The 20990-nt window shown below is 42.4% G+C and overlaps 1 protein-coding gene across 1 annotated transcript in view; it reads left to right on the top strand.

Moving 5' to 3' along the window:
• FLT1 (fms related tyrosine kinase 1) overlaps positions 1-20990 on the top strand; it is a 317946-nt gene that overhangs the window by 230460 nt on the left and 66496 nt on the right. The window contains 2 exon segments of the mRNA XM_030200343.1: positions 5152-5258; positions 14710-14845. Of these exon segments, the coding sequence (XP_030056203.1) occupies positions 5152-5258; positions 14710-14845 (243 nt within the window).

The raw sequence follows: 20990 nt of genomic DNA, 5'->3' as shown, positions 1-20990 counted from the left end.
GAGCTAGAAATAACACAACATGACACTATCAAGTCTGGGTGTCACAGAGATGCTGGGATCATTCAATTCAGTCTCGCCTTTGATGTTCCTTTAGGAAGGAAGCTGTCTGCTTCTCCATTTCCTTTGTTAAAATAAGAAAATACCTCATATACACAGATAAAACAATATTATTTTAGTATCAGAAAGGGATGAATGGCTCATGAGATTAAAGTGGTAAGTACCGAAATGTTTAAAATCATATGTATTACAGTAACTTCAGCAGATTGCTTCATTTCAAGAAGACACATTTATTTTAGAGACACTTAAAAATACTATTTTATTTGAAAAAAAATGAGACACGAAAAAAAAAAAAATTAAAAACATGTTAGCTCCCCGTAGAAGAATCTAACAGTCCTTGTGGGCCTTTTACTTAGGCGCGCTGGTGTTTTTAGCGCGTGTTAAAATAGGCACGCACTAAACTATAAAGATGCCCCATAAGAATACATTGGCATCTTTAGCGTTTAGCACGCACCTATTTTTAGTGTGTGCTAAAAACACCAACGTGCATTGTGAAAGACACCCCCCTGGTGATTTAGTTGTCATCTAATATGTATTTTTAATATGAAAACGTTTAATTTGCCCCATGTTTTGCTGGCAGCTATTGTTACTCCCTTGGGCTGATGTACATTCCACATTATAGTGGTGACATGAGAATATTTTCCCCATACTATTCTTGCCACACATTGAGGACAATTTCCAAAGGGATTTAGCTAGAGAATTAAGGCAAAAGGTAAAGGTAGTCCCCTGTAATCAAGTATCAAATCACAAATGACTTCTGGGGACTGACACTTGTGTGACAGTTTCTTGGAAGACTAATAGCAGGGTAGTTTGCCATTGTCACTCCCCCCCCCCCCCCCCCCTCCCAGCTAAGGCCGGGAGCTCAGGTTGTGCATTTAGTAGGTTACTGACCTACCAATAGCACCATGAGGTCTCAGTTAAATAATTATCCATTGGATTTCCTGGACTGTAATTTGTATCCCTCAGAGTGGCTAAACTTGAGTGGGATGTTTCACAGTACACATCCCAAGCCTCCCCAGCTGAGGACTTCCTCCAAAGACGGCCAGAACTTCCTTCTACCAAGCTCTGCAGTCGGTGACAGCATGCTTGAGTCACCGACAGCTAAGCACGCATAGGGTGCTGCCATCAGTGGCTTACTGATGTTGCTGCTGCCTGCCAAGTTTGGTAAAAGGGAGTTCTGGCCACCTTCAGAGAAAGTCTTCAGCTGACAGAGCTTGAGGATCCTTATTAGCTAATGTATTTATATTTTGCGGTAGGGCAGGGCAGAGAAAATATTGTGCCCACCCACTTTGGGCTCAGGCCCATCCAAAATTGGCTGTCTGGCTACGCCACTGTTACAGGAAGACCTTCCTGCATATCAGTTCCCCCATGCCCCCCTCCCCTTAGGTTCTCCTATAACTCTAGTAGATTCCCTTAAGCATCTGGGTATGATTCTTGATTTCCAACTGACATTTGAAGCACAGGTAGTCTGCCACTCGCATTGATGAATATGCCCTCTAAAACTCTACCATGACTTAGAAGCTCAGCATACCTTCACAAATGCATTAGTCACATATCACCTTTCCTGTTGTTTACTGAGGAATCAGGGCAGTAGACTGCAAATGGTTGCTCACTGTCCAAAACACAGCTGTTTAGATCCTGTCCAACTCCCATATGTTTGACCATGTTATTCCTTTACTTGAGGGCAAACACTGGCTCCCAGTCTCCTTCCAAAACTGGTTTAAGGTCCTTTTGCTCACTTATACGACCTTCTACAGTGATATGCCAACCTGTTGGCATTTCATTCCTAGCCTTAGCTAGCTGCTATACTGATGTTCAAAATCCACCCACCAAAGTTATAGGGTTGGGATTTGAAACTGAAATATAATAATGAACTAGACATATTCTGGCCAATATTCGGCTGGTGGCGGTCAGTGTTTTTATGTCTGCCGCTAGATGTATTCCCAGTTATTCGATGCCAGGTCATGTCTGTGCACTGGCATTGAATATCCAGTTGTATGTTGGCCGCTAAAACGTATGCGGTTAAGTGCAATATTCAGGTCTTAATCGCATAAGATGAACCACATAAAGGTAGAACTGCTTTTTATGTGGCCCTATTTATATGGTTATCTTATGCGGTAAAGGACTGTATATTGGCTTATTTATTTATTTATTTATTTGTTGCATTTGTATCCCACATTTTCCCACCTATTTGCAGACTCAATGTGGCTTACAATAACACATCATGGCAAGCGCCAATCAAAATAGATAAACAATTGGTTGAATACAAAAAAACAAGTGTAGCATAATGGATATAAACAATTCAATAAATCAGAAACAGTCAGACTATCAAGTAAGTAGTGATGCATTGGAATTCCTATTATTGATTATTATGGTAAGTTTTGTTAAAAAGAAAAGTCTTTAGTGATTTTTGAAAGTTGATTAGGTTGTGAATATTTTTCAGATCAAGTGGTAATACATTCCACAACTGCGTGCCAATGTAGGAAAAGCAGGACGCATAGTTTGTATTTTAGACCTTTACAACTAGGGAAATGAAGTCCCAGGAATGTGCAGAACGTCAGACTCACAGAAACAGAAGCCTGCGCGGACGCGTTGCTGACCTGCAAGGGCAGGCTTCTACATGGAATGTTGCTAGTGGAATAGCAACATTCCATGTAGAATCTCAAATAGTAGCAACAGAATCTCAGTAGTAGCAACATTCCATCTAGAATCTCAAATAGGGAAAGGGAAATGGGACTTGATATATTGCCTTTCTGAGGTTTTTGCAACTACATTCAAAGCGGTTTACGTATATTCAGGTATTTATTTTGTACCAGGGGCAATGGAGGGTTAAGTGACTTGCCCAGAGTCACAAGGCGCTGCAGTGGGAATTGAACTCAGTTCCCCAGGATCACGGTCCACTGCACTAACCACTAGGCTACTCCTCCACTCTGTTTAAGGATTACCTATCTAATATTAATTAGTATAGTTTTACTCATTATCATTCTAGTTGAGTCTCCTTATTTATCAGTTCTATATTGAAATTGTCAACTTTGTTCTTGTTATTATTTTATCAATTCTCAATATAGAATTGTGTATTTCAGGATTATTGATACTTACGTCGAAATAGCTCATCTTAAATTTCAGCCTAGTATTATAAGATGTATTATAAGACTAATGTTGCATGCTTATAATTGGATTGTAAGCCACATTGAACCTGAACTCTGTTTGGGATAATATGGGATACAAATGTCATAATAAAAATTAAAAATTGATACTTTTCAAAATGTGTACCATTCTACTGAAGTTTGTAATGTAAGCCACATTGAACCTGAACTCTTCTTGGGCTAATTTGGGATAAAAATGTCATACATAAATAAATAAGTAAATAAAATAACATTGGAGAAATCATTTGATAACATCTGCACAAAGGGGAAGCCATTCTGTAACCTGGCATTGGCATGACAGGGTTGAAATCTTGGATGAAACAATGGAACTGAATAAGGAGGAAAGCAATTGGGGGTAATTTATAAAGGTATCTCCTTGGGTAAAACAATGTGTGACAAGCAAAAATAGCTTTTTAAAAATGTCTCAGACTCTGGGTGTGTAAACATGCACATAAAGGACAATTCTATAATCTAGGTGCTTGTAGATACATATCCTTCAACACATGAATACATGTGTAGGTGTTCACTTATCTGTAAAAGTGTCAGCAGGGCGCTTGTGGTACTCCACGAACATCTGCTTAACTGGCAGAGTCCCCAAATTCTCTAAATGGCGCTCAAATTTGTGTGTGCAAATTAATCGAATAATGAGCCAATTAGTGTCAATAATTCGGTGTTAACAATCAGTTATTGCTGTACATATTCCTAGTTGGTGTTCTATAAATATGTGTGTGTAAAATTTTAAACGTGGATCCAAAAAGAGAGCGTTGAGCACATCTGGTTTTCCTTTGTGTCTCTATTATCCCCGCTGATGTTGCTGTCCTGTTCTATGCCTACCCATGGAGTCCTAGCACAAATAACATGTTAATGCAGCCAAATGGATGTTAATGTGGTCATTTCCTATTCCCTCCCAATGTTCAGAGAGCAGCGCACAAAACAAAGCCACCTTATTGCTGAAAATATAACCACCAGCTTGGACCAGGCGTTAGGGTGTTTGAAGAGAGGACTTCTCACAATTCTCTCTTGCGAATCTGCTGTTTTTTATTTAATTTTGAGGCAGAAGGAAGCCCTGTACAGGCTGCTAAGCGCTGGTAGTTCAAGTCAGAGCAAACCCAAAAGTGAAAGCACACATTGGCGCCTGTTTCTTTCATTTAAATATAAGCCTCCCAAGTAAAAAATATTGAAAAACTTATATTTAAAGACACAGAAAACAGACATTAATATGTGCTTCACTTTCAGGTTTTCCTGGGGCATGCGCACAAGAGCTGAGCTTACTGCAAAACTCTTCTGGGCATGCACCAAGCACATTTCCCCCCTTGCTTTCACTTTTACAGCATGCATATAATTTGCATACCATTTCCTTTGAGCATTGGCGAACTAGTTTTCTGTGCTGTTGGCTTACCACGGGAGTTCTGAACATCAGCCCAATAGTCATTTGAGATTTTTACTCTAGTCAATTACTTTTATGTCTTTCTTTATATTTTTTTAATAAAGCTGGGACAGTCTGTGGCAGAGCTTGGGAAGAGCTGGAGGTTATTTGATTAACTAGATAACTCTCTGGATAAAGCAAAAAAAGCTGTCTAACTTTATCTGGCTAGGTAGCCAGTTAGAGGTCTGAATATCGCCGCTAACCGGATAGCAGAACTGGTCAGCGCTGATTCCAGATATTCAGTGGCAGCCACTTTCCGGATACTACTGCTCAATGTCTGGATTTTTTTTAACCTACAGTAGCCAACATTATAAAAATGCTCAGTATGGGGGGGGGGGGGGGGGGGGGGAGGGTCAGAGGTTAAACTGAGGAGCTCTTCACAGCTCAGTGCCCTGATAATCAGACCACACCTTTATGCTTATAAAATGAAATGAGGCTTCACTATTAATTAGAGTTTTTGCCAAAATACAACCTCATGTGCGGAGTTTGCTTAATCTGATATCTGAAACTTAATTTTCCCAGGAACCTCGGAAAAATCGAACCTGGAGCTCATCACTCTGACATGTACCTGCGTGGCTGCAACACTCTTCTGGCTCCTGTTAACTCTCTTTATCCGCAAGTTAAAAAGGGTAAGATGAGATGTGTTATTACTGTGTGAATAAAAAACACTGAAAAATGGCCTGCGCTGGTGTAGGCGCATGTATTAGATGCGCGCAGGCCAATTTTTCAGCATGCCTGCAAAAAATGCCTTTTTGTGGCCAAAAATGGATGTGTGGAAAAATAAAAATTGGCACGCGTCCATTTTGGGCCTGAGACCTTACCGCCACTATTGACTTAGCGGTAAGGTCTCACGCGTTAACCGGGCAGAAATCATCAGCGCGCGTACACTGCCGAGTACTGCCCTGTTAGCACCACGCGGTAGAAAATAAAAAATATTTTCTGTCGCATGTAACGGACACACGTATAAAAATGGAATTACCACCGGGGCACACAGTAGCCAGGCGGTGGTTCCAAATTGATGTGCATTGGATGTGCATAGGTGCCTACGTGCCTTAGTAAGGGCCCCCCTGTTAGCTATGTTTTATGATGGATGGATGGGGTCAATGTTGCTTGATTTGCCCTCCCTATAACACATTCCTTTACATGGTAATCCTGCAAATCCTTAATGAACATCAGCTTTCTTGTTTCTCTTGCCAGTACAGAAAAATTCCATTTAAAATTTAGGGAAAGTGTGAATGATAATACATTTTGTTTTCTCCAGTCTAAATAATAGCTACACTTCAGGCATTTATTATTCTTGAAATGAAAGTGATTATTGCAGTTTGATGGTAGCTCCTTAATAATTATGGAAAACCACAGATACTTTTAAAACATACTTCAGTTTTATTTTTTGTCTACACCCTGGAAGATGACTCTCGTTTCTTTGGGCTTCCAGCTCAATTGAAAATACCCTCTATTGGGTTATGATGTCATGTATGTATGAATTTATTTGCTTGTTTGTTGGCACCCTTTTAAAAATCTTTATATTATATTATAGCAGGACATGTTTATCCACTCCTACTCTAGCCAAGAAAATATTCAAGCACCTTTCTGACCTCATTTGCAATTCTCTTTAAACTAGTCCCTTATTTTCTTACTCCTGTTACTCTATCTTATCTATCTATATGTTCCTTCTTAGCTTACACCCTAGGCAGTCTATGAAAATGTTTTATTAAGTATTGTGTTTGACATTGTAATGTAACATACATTGCCATACTTTGTATTGTTGTTTGAATATGTTTACTGCTGTAATTGTCTATTGCTTATGTTTGGCTTATTCTTGCTTTACACTTTGTTGAGTGAATTCCTTCCAAAAAGTGATAAATAAATCCTAATAAATAAATAAATATAAATATTCAGTCAGCAATGGTGAGCGTTTGCTGACCACATCAGCATTATTCTCTGATAGTCATGTCCACGTTTCGGCTTTGAATATCCTGTTTATGCGGAGCCAGCTATCACATAGCTCAGTGGTTCCCAAACCTGGTCCTGGAGGCAACCCAGCGATATTCAGCCATTATTCAGATAAGTTAAAGAGAACCTTTATGCTGTCCTAAGTAATCTTGATAGCTACCGTTTCCACTCCGGCTTTGCCCCGGACCACCTCGGCACTATTTGGATAGTGCGACGTGCCCTGTAAAGATATTCAGAAGCACTGGCTGGCTAGTGCCACTGAATATTTATTCATTTTATTGATCTATTAGGATTTATTTCCTCCCTTTTTGAAGAAATTCACCCAAAACAGTGTACTAGAATACAATAGACAATTACAGCAGTAAATATATTCAAATTACCATTCATATTATGGCCTAGTATGCTACCTACAGAGTCAACCAATACACACTAAATATATCTTAATAGACAGCATAAGGTGTGCAGAGATCGAACACATAGACAAATAAGATAGAGTAACCAGAATTAGATAGAAATAAGTTGACTAACTTAAGGAAAAATTGCACATGAAGTCAAAAAAGGTATAGAAAAATGATCTCCATAAGAGTAGGTTGGATAAATGAGTCCTTCTATAGTATCTGTAGCTGGTGTTAATCCTTGTGTATGTGTGACTAACTAGTTAGTTTCCTCTTCCATTAAAGGTTTGGGAGAAGAGCCAAGCCTTCACCTGTGTAACGCCAGTGTTCGAATGTTTATCTACGTGGCTGCCTAGTGTTTGCCCCATGTTGTGGGAACTGGCCACGCAATCAAATTGATTGATTGAGGGATCAAAGCCAGGAACTGATTTCTCCAGAAGGCTAAACAAGCAGTTCATATTTTTATAATCCTTCACAAAACTCAGTCAACTCCAGTGTATGTACTCTACTAATACTACTATAAATCATTTCTATAGCACTACTGATCCAGAATTCTTACTATTGTTTTAAAGTCAGTTGCAATTATAACAGTGGCAAGACAAACCAATACGTATCCAAGCAGAACTTCAACAGTTGACAACATTTAAGAACATAAGAACAGCCATACTGGGTTAGACCAATGGTCCATCTAGCCCAATATACTGTTTCCAACAGTGCCAAGTACCTGGCAGAAACCCAAATAATGGCAACATTCCATGCTACCAATCCCAAGGCAAGCAGTAGCTTCCCCATGTCTGTCCCCTAGAATTTACATCTGTATTTCAGCGGTGCTTTTCTCCTTGTAACTCCTACCTTTGAGATAGCAGGGTTTCAAATGCAATCCTCCTTAGCAGCTCTCCTTAATTAGATTATCAGTGCTCTTACCAGGCAGTTATCCCTTACAGACTTACACCTTCCCACCCATTCCTCCCTCTTCCACCCCGTCGCCAACTGTAAAAGAAACCCACCTTCTCTTGGTGTGTAGTGCAACCCCCATCTCCCCAACCCTTCCCCCAGGTCCCCTGACTTCCCCCAAGTTCATACTTCAAAGGAGACAGGAGTGATGGCAAGCAGACCCTGCCTACTTGCTCCTGCCTTCACTGCCATCTTGAAAAATGGCAATACCCTGGGCAGGGTCTGCATGCCATATAGGGGAATTTTCCCTTATATGGCAGACTGACCCCTCATGATGTATCCCAGGATGCACAGGGCTGGGTTGGGCGCTGCCATTTTTCAAGATGGCAGCACCAGAGGCAGAGTGAGTGGACATTGCTCCTGCTTCCTTTCAGGTGTGCACTAGACCCCAAGGAAAGGATGTTTTTTTTATTTGGAGGAGTTTGAGTTGGGGGTCGGGGGGGAGGAATTACACACCAGGGAAAGGGTTTCTTTTTTATTCAGAGGAGTTTGAGTCAGGGTCAGGGTGTGAGGGTACATTAGACACCAGGGATGGTGTTTAAGTTGGAAGCTGGGGGTTGGGGAGCGGTTGACAGGACACCTGGGGTCAATGCTGACTGCCATGACAATTTTTTAGTGTCACCTTTCCTGTCAGTGCCTGAGCCAAACAGTACTCAGGCTCTGACAGGAAAGGTGACATTTTGAAATGAGCTGTGATTTACTCCCACAATTTGCATGCTCATTGATTATGTTACTTTGTTAGCCTGATATACTAGTAAGCCGCACTGAACCTGCTAGTGAGTGGGAAAGTGCGGGGTATAAGCATTACAAATAAATAAATAAATTATAGCATGCTGAAATAGTTTTGCTGCAAGAATTTTGTGACAGAGCTGCAGCTCTACTGTGAGGCCTTCTGCATCAGATCTCCTGTGCCTGCAGATCCACTACACAAGAGGGAGAAGAGGGCTTATATTAAGCTCCTGGGAAGGAGAGGGGAGTCAGCCTGCTTGCTAGAAGAAGAGTGGAGTTTAAAGAGAGGGGGAAAGAGAGAAAGAGAGAGGGAATTAAAACAGAGTGAAGGGGGTGTGACCCCTGTCACCCTGTGACCCCTAAATGACTTAGACCCTGTCATTTTCTTTTTTATGATGAAAGGGTCTTATTTTGGAGTGCCTAAGTCCCCAATATCATTAGAACTAGTTACCTTTTTGTATGTGAGGGGTCTTATGCTGGGGCAGTCAAGTCCTTATTGTTGTGAAAGGGAGTTCAAAGCCCATTATTTTAGAAACATATGTACGTGAAAATAGTAGCATTTACATATGTATATCACATACATGTGTAAATACTGATTTCAGAAAGCAACAATTTACACATTAAGGTCCACACTATAAAGCAATTTCAAGGAGGCGTGGGTTAGCCATGACTTAGGTGGACTAAAATCTGCAAATGCATTATGTGTGCCATGGAGAGTTTCCACGTCAACTTTTTACACCAACTGAAGGGCACATATAGATACTCTGGATAATGCTACTGAAATCTATGCAGACTGTCCTGCTGCTATCCAGATAGCTGGAGACTGGAGATATGCAGTGTCGATATCAGAATAACTACCCTGGAAAATAAACCTGTCCTAAGTAATTTGGGTGGTTATTTGGGTAATAGCACTGAATACAACTGTTACCCCAATAATTATGACTCTGTCTATTATACCCAGATCATCAGAGCTACCAATTACCCCGATACTGGCATTGAATATCTAGGTATAAAATAACCATGGTAGCCAGCATTTAAAACAAACATTGTATCTAACAGAGCTGGCTTTAGGATAGGGGAAGCAGGGCACTGGCCCAGATGCCACACAACAAGGGATGCCACTGGGAGTTTGGAGCATGTGTGCAACCTGGGGAGCGCCATGCGGCTCCCACCAACCCAATCTGCCCTGAGTGCATGCAAACAAGAATTGCTGTGAAGTGGCACAGCCCTCCACCAATACTGCCTGCTCCTCTGTCTGGCATGGGGGGGGGGGGGGAATTTTATCAACATGCCCCTGTTTTTTTTTTTTGGGGGGGGGGGGAAGGGAGTCACAGACATCCACACACACCCTATTCTAGGGGGCACCTTTGACATCCCTTCCCTGGGTATCACCTGCCCCAGTGCTGACCCTGATGCCTAAGATAAGAGTTTCTGTGTTTGTGCCTTTTGTGAAATCTCTTATGAATCAGAGCCTTCAAATTCAGTCTGATGCTTCAAATATGTCCATCTGCTGATGTTTATTGTTTATACACATGTTGGCAGCTAGTATAGCTTAATCCATCTGTTACTTATATTATTGAGCTGAATGCATCTGTTACTTATAGTACTGAGCCAAATTGACAAGTTAAAGAGTGATAAATCACCAGGACTGGATGGCATACACCCCAGGATACTGAAAGAACTCAAACATGAAATTGCTGTTCTGCTGTTGGTGATCTGTTACCTGTCGTTAAAATTGTCCATAGTACCTGAAGATTGGAGGGTGACCAATGTAACGCCAATTTTTAAAAAGGGCTCCAGGGGTGATCTGGGAAATTACAGACCAGTAAGCCTGAATTCAGTGGAAACTATTATAAAGAATAAAATTATGAAACACATAGACAAACATAGTTTAATGAGACAGAGTCAGCATGGGTTCAGCCAAGGGAAGTCTTGCCTTGCCAAATTGCTTCATTTCTTTGAAGTCATAAATAAACATGTGGATAAAGTTGAGCCAGTTGATGTAGTGTATCCAGATTTTCAGAAAGCTTTTGACAAACTTCCTCATGGGAAGCTCCTGAGAAAATTAAAAAGTTATGAGTTAGGAGGCAATGTCCTTCTGTGGATTAGGAATTGTTTATTGAACAAAAAACAGAGGGTAGGGTTAAATGGTCATTTTTCTCAATGGAGGAGGGTGAATATTGGAGTGCCACAGGGATCTGTACTGGGACTGGTGCTATTTAACTTATTTATAAATGATCTGGAAATCGGAACGACGAGTGAGGTGATTAAACTTGCAGATGACAAAAAACTATTTCCAGCTGTCAAAACACATGTGGATTGTGGAATGTAAAAAATTGCAGGAAGACCTTAGGAAACTGAAACACTGGGCATCCAAACAGCACATGACATTTAATGTGAACAAATGCAAAGTGATGCACATTGGGAAAACTAATTCAAATCATAGTTACCTGATGCTGGTGTCCACCTCAGGAGTCAGAATTCAAGAAAAAGATCTAGGTATCATTGTAGACAATATTTTGAAATCTTCTGCCCAGTGTGCATTGGTGGCCAAAAAAGCAAACAGGATTTTAGGAATTATTAGGAAAGGGATGCAAAATAGGATGAAGAATATTATAATGCCTGTATCGCTCCATGGTGCGACCTCACCTTGAGTATTGCGTTCAGTTCTGGTCACCCTATCTAAAAAATGATATGGAGGGGCATAATTGAACGGGGCACCCAAGTTTTCCTGAGGGCATACTCGCGGGACGTCCTTGCAAAGGGGCAGGGAAACCCGTATTATTGAAACAAGATGAGCGACCATCTTTCATTTCGATAATATGGTCGGAGACGCCTAACTCTCAACATTTAGGTTGACCTTAGAGATGGTCGTCCTTAGAGATGGTCGTCCCCAGTTTTCAGCGATAATGGAAACCAAGGACGCCCATCTCAGGAACAACCAAATCCAAGCCATTTGGTCATGGGAGGAGCCAACATTCATAGTGCACTGGTCCCCCTGACATGCCAAGACACCAACCGAGCATCCTAAGGGGCACTGCAGTGGACTTCACAAATTGCTCCCAGGTGCATAGCTCCCTTACCTTGGGTGCTGAGCCCCCCAAAAAACCCCAAAACCACTTCCCACAACTGTACAACACTACCATAGCCCTAAGGGGTGAAGGGGGGCACCTACATGTGGGTGCAGTGGGTTTGTGGTGGGTTTTGAAGGGCTCACATTTACCACCACAAATGTAGCAGGTAGGGGGGATGGACCTGGGTCCGTCTGCCTGAGGTGCACTGCACCCACTAAAACTGCTCCAGGGACCTGGATACTGCTGTCAGGGAGCTGGGTATGACATTTGAGGCTGGCAAAAAGTATTTTAAAGGGTTTTTTTGAGGGTGGGAGGAGGTTAGTGACCACTGGGGGAGTAAGGGGAGGTCATCCCCAATTCCCTCTGGTGGTCATCTGGTCAGTTCGGGAACCTTTTTGAGGCTTGGTCACAAGAAAAAATGGACCAAGTAAAGTCGGCCAAGTGCTCATCAGGGACACCCTTTTTTCCCATTATCAGCCGAGGACGCCCATGTGTTAAGCGTGAGTCTCGCCTTCACTATGCTTCCAACACGCCCCCGAGACATTTGGTTGTCCATGCAATGGAATGCAGTTGAGGATGCCCAAAATCGGCTTTCGATTATGCCAATTTGGGCGACCCTGGGAGAAGGACGCCCATCTTGCGATTTGTGTCAAAAGATGGGCGCCCTTCTCTTTTGAAAATAAGCCTGATAGTGGAATTACAAAAGGTTCAAAGAACAGCAACCAAAATGATAAAGGGGATGGAACTCCTCCCATTTGAGGAAAGGCTAAAGAGGTCATGGTTCTTCAGCTTGGAAAAGAGATATTTGAGGGAGGATATGATTGAGGTCTATAAAATCCTGAGTGGTATAGAACAGGTAAAAGTGACTTGACACACAGTGCATATCACTCCAGTGTGCCAATGGTTTTTTCCTTTTATCAACTCTACGAAACTGATTAAACTGGACTGCTATGACCCATGAGGATGGCGCTTAGCCAAAACACAGCCTGTGTAGGGTCTCTTTGGGTCAATTGACTTTGGCTAATAAATTCTTGGATACTCTTACTCCCTGTTTGCCTTGGTTATTTGGAACTTTCCTCACTTTCACCCGTTTGTGCTTGCTTGACTTCTTGTGGACTTCTTCTGTGAGGACCCCCTCCCCCCCCTTTTTTTTTAGTCTGGATAGAAAAACTAAGGTCCTGAAGGGTCTCATGGTAAGAAGCCTACTATTCTTCCCACTACTACAAGGTTGCTCTGTACCTTTCCCTCTGTAATGTAAAGAGACTGTATTAAAAACCAGCATTTGAATTATAGCACAGGTTTTTTCTTACATTTACTTCCAAGCTAATATTTCATCTTACTTTCAATGCCAATAGGTAATTATATGCAAAAAGCAGCAAATTAAAATTCCAACTAAACTGGAAATAAAATAAAAAAAAAAGAAAAGGCTAAAGCAGAAATAATGCATAAAAAAACAAAATCAAAGTTAGCTTTGAAATAAATTTTACTTCAATTTTAAAATTAAAGTCATGTTAAAGACATTTATGCAGTGGCGTACCAAGGGGGGGCGGTGGGGGCGGTCCACCCCGGGTGCACACCGCTGGGGGGGGGGGGGTGCCGCGCGCCTGTCGGCTCTTCGTTTTCATGCTCCCTCTGCCTCGGAACAGGTTACTTCCTGTTCCGGGGCAGAGGGAGCATGGAAACGAAGAGCCGACAGGCGCGCGGCCCCCCCCCCCCCAGCGGCGTGCACCTGGGAGGATTCTTTCACCGGGGGGGGGGTCACGCTGTACCCAGGGGTTATTTCGCCGGGGGGTCGCTGCACCCCTAGGAACGCCACTGCATTTATGATACCTCCAGTTTAACTATGGGGGCTCTGTAATTCAGGAATCCCCTGCCCTGGGGTACCCTGGGCCAGGAAGTATTTCTGAAAGCACAGATTGTTCTTTTTTAAAAAGATTCTGGGCCAGTCTGGTGTGTATGGTCAAATTGGAAGAACTAACTTTGAATTTGCTAGCCAGCTTTCTACTCCCTGGGCTGTTGGAAGGTTTGAATGCAACATTCACATCTCCCAGAAGAGGAAACCAGGTCCACTGGGCAATGATAACATCTATTGGTCAGACTTAGGGTCTGTGAGGCCCTATTGCTAAAGAGCATTAAGCAGTTAGCTTGCAAATTAGCATGTGCTGCTACCTCACAAACTGCACATTGTGTTAGGGGGCAGGAACTGGGAGAGGGGGAAGTTATAGGCAAAGAATGGGTGTGGACTGCACACTGCAATTAGTGCATGATACTTACTGCACGCTGTCACTCGTGCAGTTAGCCTTAGTGCAAAAGGAAGGCAGCTAAAGTCCATTTGGCCTATCCAGTCTGCCCATCCATGCTATCTGCTATCCATTCCCCAGCCTTAGAGGTCCTATGTACTTGTTTTGTGGATTGCTTGAACAAAGAAAAGAAGCAACAAAGAAGGAGGAAGATAACATCTATGCAGCCTTAACCCTTGTCCCTGAGGAAAGAGATTGAAACCCCGCGGAGTCGGGCAGTTCCAGGGAAAGGCAACTGATAAATGTTTTAACAAGGCAAGACAGTTCTGCCTGGGAGGCAAGAACTCAAAAGATAAGTGCACAGTTTTCACCTAGTATATACTATTTTAAAAGTTACAAGTGATTTTATAGCACTGTGGTGATTGGGATGCATAAAAAAATGAGCATATGTTGCTCTCCCCAAAAAATTGTCAGAGTTACCCAATGAAAGAAGTGCTATGCCACTTTTTAGCAGCATTATTGACTGCAGTTACAGTGGTTTATATCTGAGGGTACTCTATACATATAAATTATAGATCTGCCACATTATACTGGTGTGAACTGTTTTGCTAGCACTTTCTTGAAGTTGGTGGCTAAGAGTCCTGGTTCAACTATATTCTAGGCATAAGAGTTCTATAACCCTGTTCTGAACCACTGACTTATCCATTTCCACACACATTGTTCTGTTTCTTGCAGCCCAGCTCTGCGGAAATAAAAACAGATTATTTGTCAATCATCATGGATCCTGAAGAGGTCCCTTTGGATGAACAATGTGAACAGCTTCCTTATGATGCCAGCAAATGGGAGTTTCCAAGGGAAAGACTACAGCTAGGTAACCTCATCACACTACATTATTGAATGGTAAAAGTCCTGAGATACTTGTGCCACAGACATTTGAATCACTGTAAATCTGTGGTTCCATCATGTATAGCAAAGTGGATGATAGACCTACATAAACTGTGCAAGGACTCGGTTTAACTCCTAGGAAAACTATTCAGTCGCCAAGTAAAACCAGAAAAATCACTAGAGGATCCTTTTACTAAGTTGCAGCAATGAGTAGCCTTAGCGCGCCCTTGCACAGATTTTTCCCTTGCACTAAAGTCATTTTTACTGCAGTCATAGAGGAGGAGATTATATATATATATATATATATATATATATATAGCGCCTATAAAAATTAGCGCTGAAATCAGTGCCGACTAAGCATATTCTATAATCGGTGCCTAGATTTAGGCGCCGATTATAGAATACGCTTAGTTCATATTTCAGCACTTAAATCTATGCGCATCCATTCACATCAACAAAAACTTGGTGTAAATCCCTGTACATAGATTTAGGTGCACTAGGCCATATTCTATAACTAGGCGGGTAAATTTTGGAATGCCCATGAAACACCCATTTCCTCGTCCATAACCATGCCCATTTTTGCCTGTGCATGTTAGAAGTTCGGTACACTTTGTTACAGAATACGCTTAGTGAGTTGTGCACGTAAATTCTAATCAGTGCCAATTAGTGCTCATTATTGCTTGTTAAGTGCTGTTATCAGTGCTCATTAGCTTATTGAGCTTGTTAAACTATGCTCATTGTTATAGAATCTGCGCTAGTTTCGGCACCAATCTTTAGGCATGCTATGTAGAATCTGGAGGAAAACGGTTAGTTTTCTATTTTTTAAAATATTAATGGCCATGAGCTAATGAGCACTTACCGCGACTCATTTTGTAGGCAGTAAAGGCTCTCATGGTAATCCTGTACTAACCAGTTAGCATGTGCTAATGTGGATGTGCTGTTTAGAGCAGGAACGCCTGCTCTCTACCCCCCCCCCCACCATGCCCCTCCCCCAAATTTTGTAGCACCTGGATTGCTGCAACACACCGTTTCAATCTGTGTTAGGCTCATGTTAGCATCCAATACAGCGTAGTAAAAGGGCTCCTAAGATTCTTATTTTCACTGGCCTGACAATTTATTCATGAGGAGCTGTTAGCCACTCCCAGCACTATGAATATGTTCAGATACCATGGGCTCCATTCTCCTGAAATTGCTGATCTCTAGGGGGCAAATATATGTCATGAGATATTCAGAAAGAAATTTGAGCTGGTTTTCAAACAAAATTATACATTGGCTGGTGGATGGCCAGTGCATAACTTCCTTATCCCTAGAACTTCAAATATTCTACAAATAACATCAGTCCTATTGAGGAAATTCAATAAATGACACCCAAAGTTAGGCACCAGGATGATTTGCACTAAGCTAGTACTCTGTAAATGTTGCTCTTCGAGGAATTACCTTGATAGAATACTAGCTTAGCACATGTTTTGGACTAAATTCTATATATGGCGCCTAAAAGAATTGGCGCTCAAAAAATACCATTCTATAAACTGCACTTAAATTTAGGCGTGGTTTATAGAATAGCACTTAAGCCCAGGAATTGTGCCTACATTTAGGCATGGCCATTAGCACCTCCAAAAACATGGTGCAAATGCCAGTGTGTGTATTTAGGCACGAAGCCCCTTTATTCTATAATTACACGTGTAAACTAAAAGTCATGCCCCCGAGCCACCCATCACCCTCCCATTTCTGCACCCCCTTTTCCAACTGGCATGTAAAATTTAGGTGCAGATCCTGTGCCTAAATTTATGCACGTACATGTTAATTGAATCTAATTAGTGGCAATAATTGTTTGTTAAAATGCCAATTATTGGTGCTAATTAGCTCATTATTCAATTAAAATGCACGCGGAAATTGGGCATACACCCAAATTTGCACTCACCTGTTTTAGCGCTTTTTATAGAATTAGGAGGTTTGCGCCTAACTTTGAACACAAGCATTTAAATCTGCTAAAAGCTGGTGCAAATGCTGGTACCCAACTGATGGTAGTTAGGCGCACTAATACAGGTATTCTAAAACATCACACCTAATTTCTGGAAACACCCGTGACCCACCCATGCCCTCTTTGGAGTTGCAAACTATGAGATTTAGGCATGCGTGCTATGGAATAGGGAATAAGGCAGATCCATGCATAACTCCTAATTACTACAAATTAAGTGCTTTTTAATATTAATAATTTAATAGTGCCTAATTAGTTAATGGTTTCACTAGAGGCAGGTCTTGTTAGACAAATCTGATTAATTTATTTGAATGAGTGACCAGAGAGTTGGATCGAGTGAGAGCGCTAGATGTGGTATATTTAGATTTTAGCATGGTTCAACATAGACAACTAATAAATAAACTGAGTGTCCTCACTATGGGCTCTAAAGTGACTGACTGGGTTAGGAACTGGTTGAGTGGAAGGTGACAGAGGGTAATGGTAAATGGGGGGTTCTTTTCTCTTTCCTGGATTTTATGGGGTGCCTTCAGGACCAGGTTTGGGAACCACTGCCCTAATGCCTATACTAGCCTGTGTACCTGCATACTCTGTTCTCCTATTCTGAATTTCATGAGCCTTACATTCACAGCTTTATTCTTTCACATACTTTCATTTTCTCCACAGACTTGCTGTTTGGTTACAAACTCTTTTATACATAGGAATTCATACTCTATTCAAATACACACTCCCTGCTACTAAGGGTTCTTTGGCTGTAGTGAAATTAAAAGACACATACATTCCTGACATTATGCACTAGCAAAATTCATTGATACTTTTAATGCTAACTAGCTAGGTGTCGCGGGCTGGGGAGCGTGAGCCCTTGGGCAGCAGCCAAGTTGACGCTGTCTAACTAACTAGGAGGCTAGGTAGGCCTCAACTAGTGGCAGGCGAGTCACGTCTAGGCTGGGATAAGGGCTGGCCATGTCTAGAGGTACACCCAGAGAGTTGGGAGTACTGGAACAGAGGCCACAGTAGATGAGCTGGTCCAGATACCAACAATGGTACTAAAGAGGCTCAAAAAAGTCTAAACAATTCCGGAGTCAGGGCAGCCAGCCTTCAAGGCACATTCAGGCAAGCAGGAGTCGGGACAGGTGGCAGTCCAGAGGATTTGAGGAGACAAGCCAAGGTCAAAGCCGGGCAGTCAATCCAAGGAAGGGAGCAGGAACAAGGATCTGCTGGTAGGAGGCATGGATTGGAAGAAGGGCACGCAGGCTGGAGAGACGTACTGGAACAAGGGCAAGCAGGCAGGAGAGATGGACTGGAACATGGGCAGGTAGGCAGGAGATGGAATGGAATATGGGCAGGCAGACAGGAGACGGACTGGAACAAAGGCAGGTGTAGCAATACACACCAGGCCAAAGCTGGGAGACCTGTTGCAGAGGCAAAGCAGAAGAGGCTCAAGGTTTCTTATATCGGCCCCCAACATGATGTCATCATCGGGCACTCAGGGCACTCAAGTGCTCTTCCTGCCATTGGCCCTTTAAGACCAGGCTGGCAGCACATACACACGCCTAGGGGAGCTGGTGTCATTCGGCACTGGAAGGACAGTGAGGGTCAGCCTACCCATGCAGCATTGCAGCCTGGAGCTCAGGAGTGAGCCACGGAACACGCCCTCAATTCCCCCTACTAACGAAAGGTAAGCCGGGACGTGGAGCAAAGATGTGGCCTTAAATTCATTTTCAATATATGTAGCTCAGATTTTTCCTTCATTCCACACATAACACTTGGTGGCTAAGGGCTCAATATTCAGCCTGCAGCCATAAGCAACTTTTAAGCCACTCACAGCCACAGGCTGAACTAACCCCTTATATTCAATGCCAAGGCATGCATGGCTCTGATCATTGAATATCTGGGTATGTGTACTGACCCCAAAGTGAACCTGGCAGCTGCCAATATTCAGACAAGAGCTGACTAACCTGCTAAGTAATAGTTCCACCCAAGTTTTTAAGAGATGGGGAAGTCGTGAGTTGAGGTTGCAGGGTGGGAGGATTTGGAGCAATGTCAGGAAATACTTTTTCACAGAAAGGGTGGTGGATGCCTGGAATACCCTCCCACAAGAAGTTGTGAAGATAGAAACAGTGACAGAATTAAAGAATGTGTGGGATAAACATAGAGGAACACTATATAGAAAAAGAATGGATTCCAATTAAAGCTATAATGAAATGGCTCGTAACTACAGTGAGCTTTGATGGCAACTTCAGAGGTTGGGAAGTAAGACCAATGCTGGGCAGATTTCTATGGTTTGGGTCCCATAAATGGCAAAAGCAGATCAGGATAAAGGCTAGAGTGGACTTCAACAGGAGCTCCAGTAGCTGGGAAGTAGGATTGGTGTCAGGCAGACTTCTGTGGTCTGTGCTCCAGAATTGGCAGAGCGAGACGGAGATGAAGTATATCAATGTTTAATCATGAAGAAGTGTGCAGAGTGCCAGATTCAACTCTGTCCACTTTGATGGGCAGACCTAAGCACTGTTCTGTAAATACGCATGTATTGTTTCATAGGAGAAAACAAAAAGAAGGAAGAAATCTCTTACGTAGGCAATCCACAAAAGGTAAAAAAAAACAAGGAATGGGGGTGGACCCTGGCAGAAACACCTGTATCGGGAGTCATAACTTCTGAAGGAATATCAAGACAGTTTTAAGTGCCTCCTTAATCGCCTCTATCTCGGTATGAGATCCTTGTATATTGGTATGAATAACTGTGTCTTCCACAATGCAAGCTGTGGTTCCAGTCACTGTGGAAGACATGCTCAACAAGGACCTGTGTCAAGTCTTTCCATCTTGCCAAGTCTCTTGGTGCACTGTTGTATTGTTTACACTGGATTGGATTGATTTTCATATAATAAGATACATTGTTTCCTAAACTCTGGAAATAACGCCTTCTTTTGTGTTGGAAAGATCCAGGGTCTACCTCTACTCCTTGTTTTTTGCACATATTTGCAAGGGAGTGTACACAAGGGAGGGGTGGATGGACTGTGCAGGTCTTTATCTGCTGATATTTACTATGTTAAGTTCCCCTCAGACTGCACTTAACCGAGCCGGTGTGGTGATATTCTGTAACTCTACTCGGTTAGGTGCCACTAAATATCAGTGGCCGGTCAGCTCAGTGGGGTTTAGGTGTGCAAGAGCCTCTTCTGCTCAGTTAAACCCCTCTGAATATTGTGCCCTACGTTTTCTGGGTCTGTCATAATGCCCATTATGTATTGGCATTATGACAATCTTCTTTATGTATGACTAGAATCTTTTGGGCAAAGTATTTCTGAGCAGGATGGAGAAGTGACCATGTGCAGAACTGAAATGGAAGTAGGAAGGGAATATTGTAAGAATCACTTTGTCCTTGTACCTGTGTCTTTGTATGTAATAGTGGGTATCTCTTTATACAATGACTATACATAAGACTGCTATTCCTAAGTATTTATAAATTGTAGATTATGGGGTTAATTTTCCAGCTAATTAGAGGGTTCCGTGAGGCACAAAGAATTGGTGTTTATTGGAGTTTATGTTCTACACATACTATTGCTGGGATGGGAACATTTCCAGTGGAATTAAATATGGAAGTTTGTGTCACATACAGGCTCATTTTTGAAAGAGATGGACATTCATCTTCCGATATAAATTGGCACTTGGATGTCCATCACTCAGAGACGTCCAAACGGTATAATCGAACCCTGATTTTGGACGTCTCTGGCGAAAGTCCGTTAAGGACGTCCAAGTCTGAGCGGGGCGTATTGGAGGCATGGTGAAGGTGGGACTTGGGCATTCTTAAGACTTGGACGTCTTTGAGCCATAATGGAAAAAAAGCAGAGACGTCCAAGACTAAAACTTGGACGTTTTCACCCGGACCTGTTTTTATTGCGAATAAGGCACAAAAAAGTGCCCAAAATAACCAGATGACCACCGGAGGGAATCAGGGATGACCTACCCTTACTCCCCCAGTGGTCACTAACCCCATCCCATCCTCAAAAAACATCATTAAAAATATTGATTGCCAGCCTCTATGCTAGCCTCAACTGTCATACTCAGGTCCATGACAGCGCATGCAGGTCCCTGGAGCAGTTTTAATGGGTGCAGTGCATTTCAGACAGGTGGACCCAGACCCATACCCCCATACCTGCTA

The sequence above is a fragment of the Microcaecilia unicolor genome, chromosome 4, assembly GCF_901765095.1.
Source record: "Microcaecilia unicolor chromosome 4, aMicUni1.1, whole genome shotgun sequence".
Taxonomy (NCBI): domain Eukaryota; kingdom Metazoa; phylum Chordata; class Amphibia; order Gymnophiona; family Siphonopidae; genus Microcaecilia; species Microcaecilia unicolor.
Note: the sequence above shows the minus strand (reverse complement) of the source record. Positions and strands in the feature narration are given on the sequence as shown.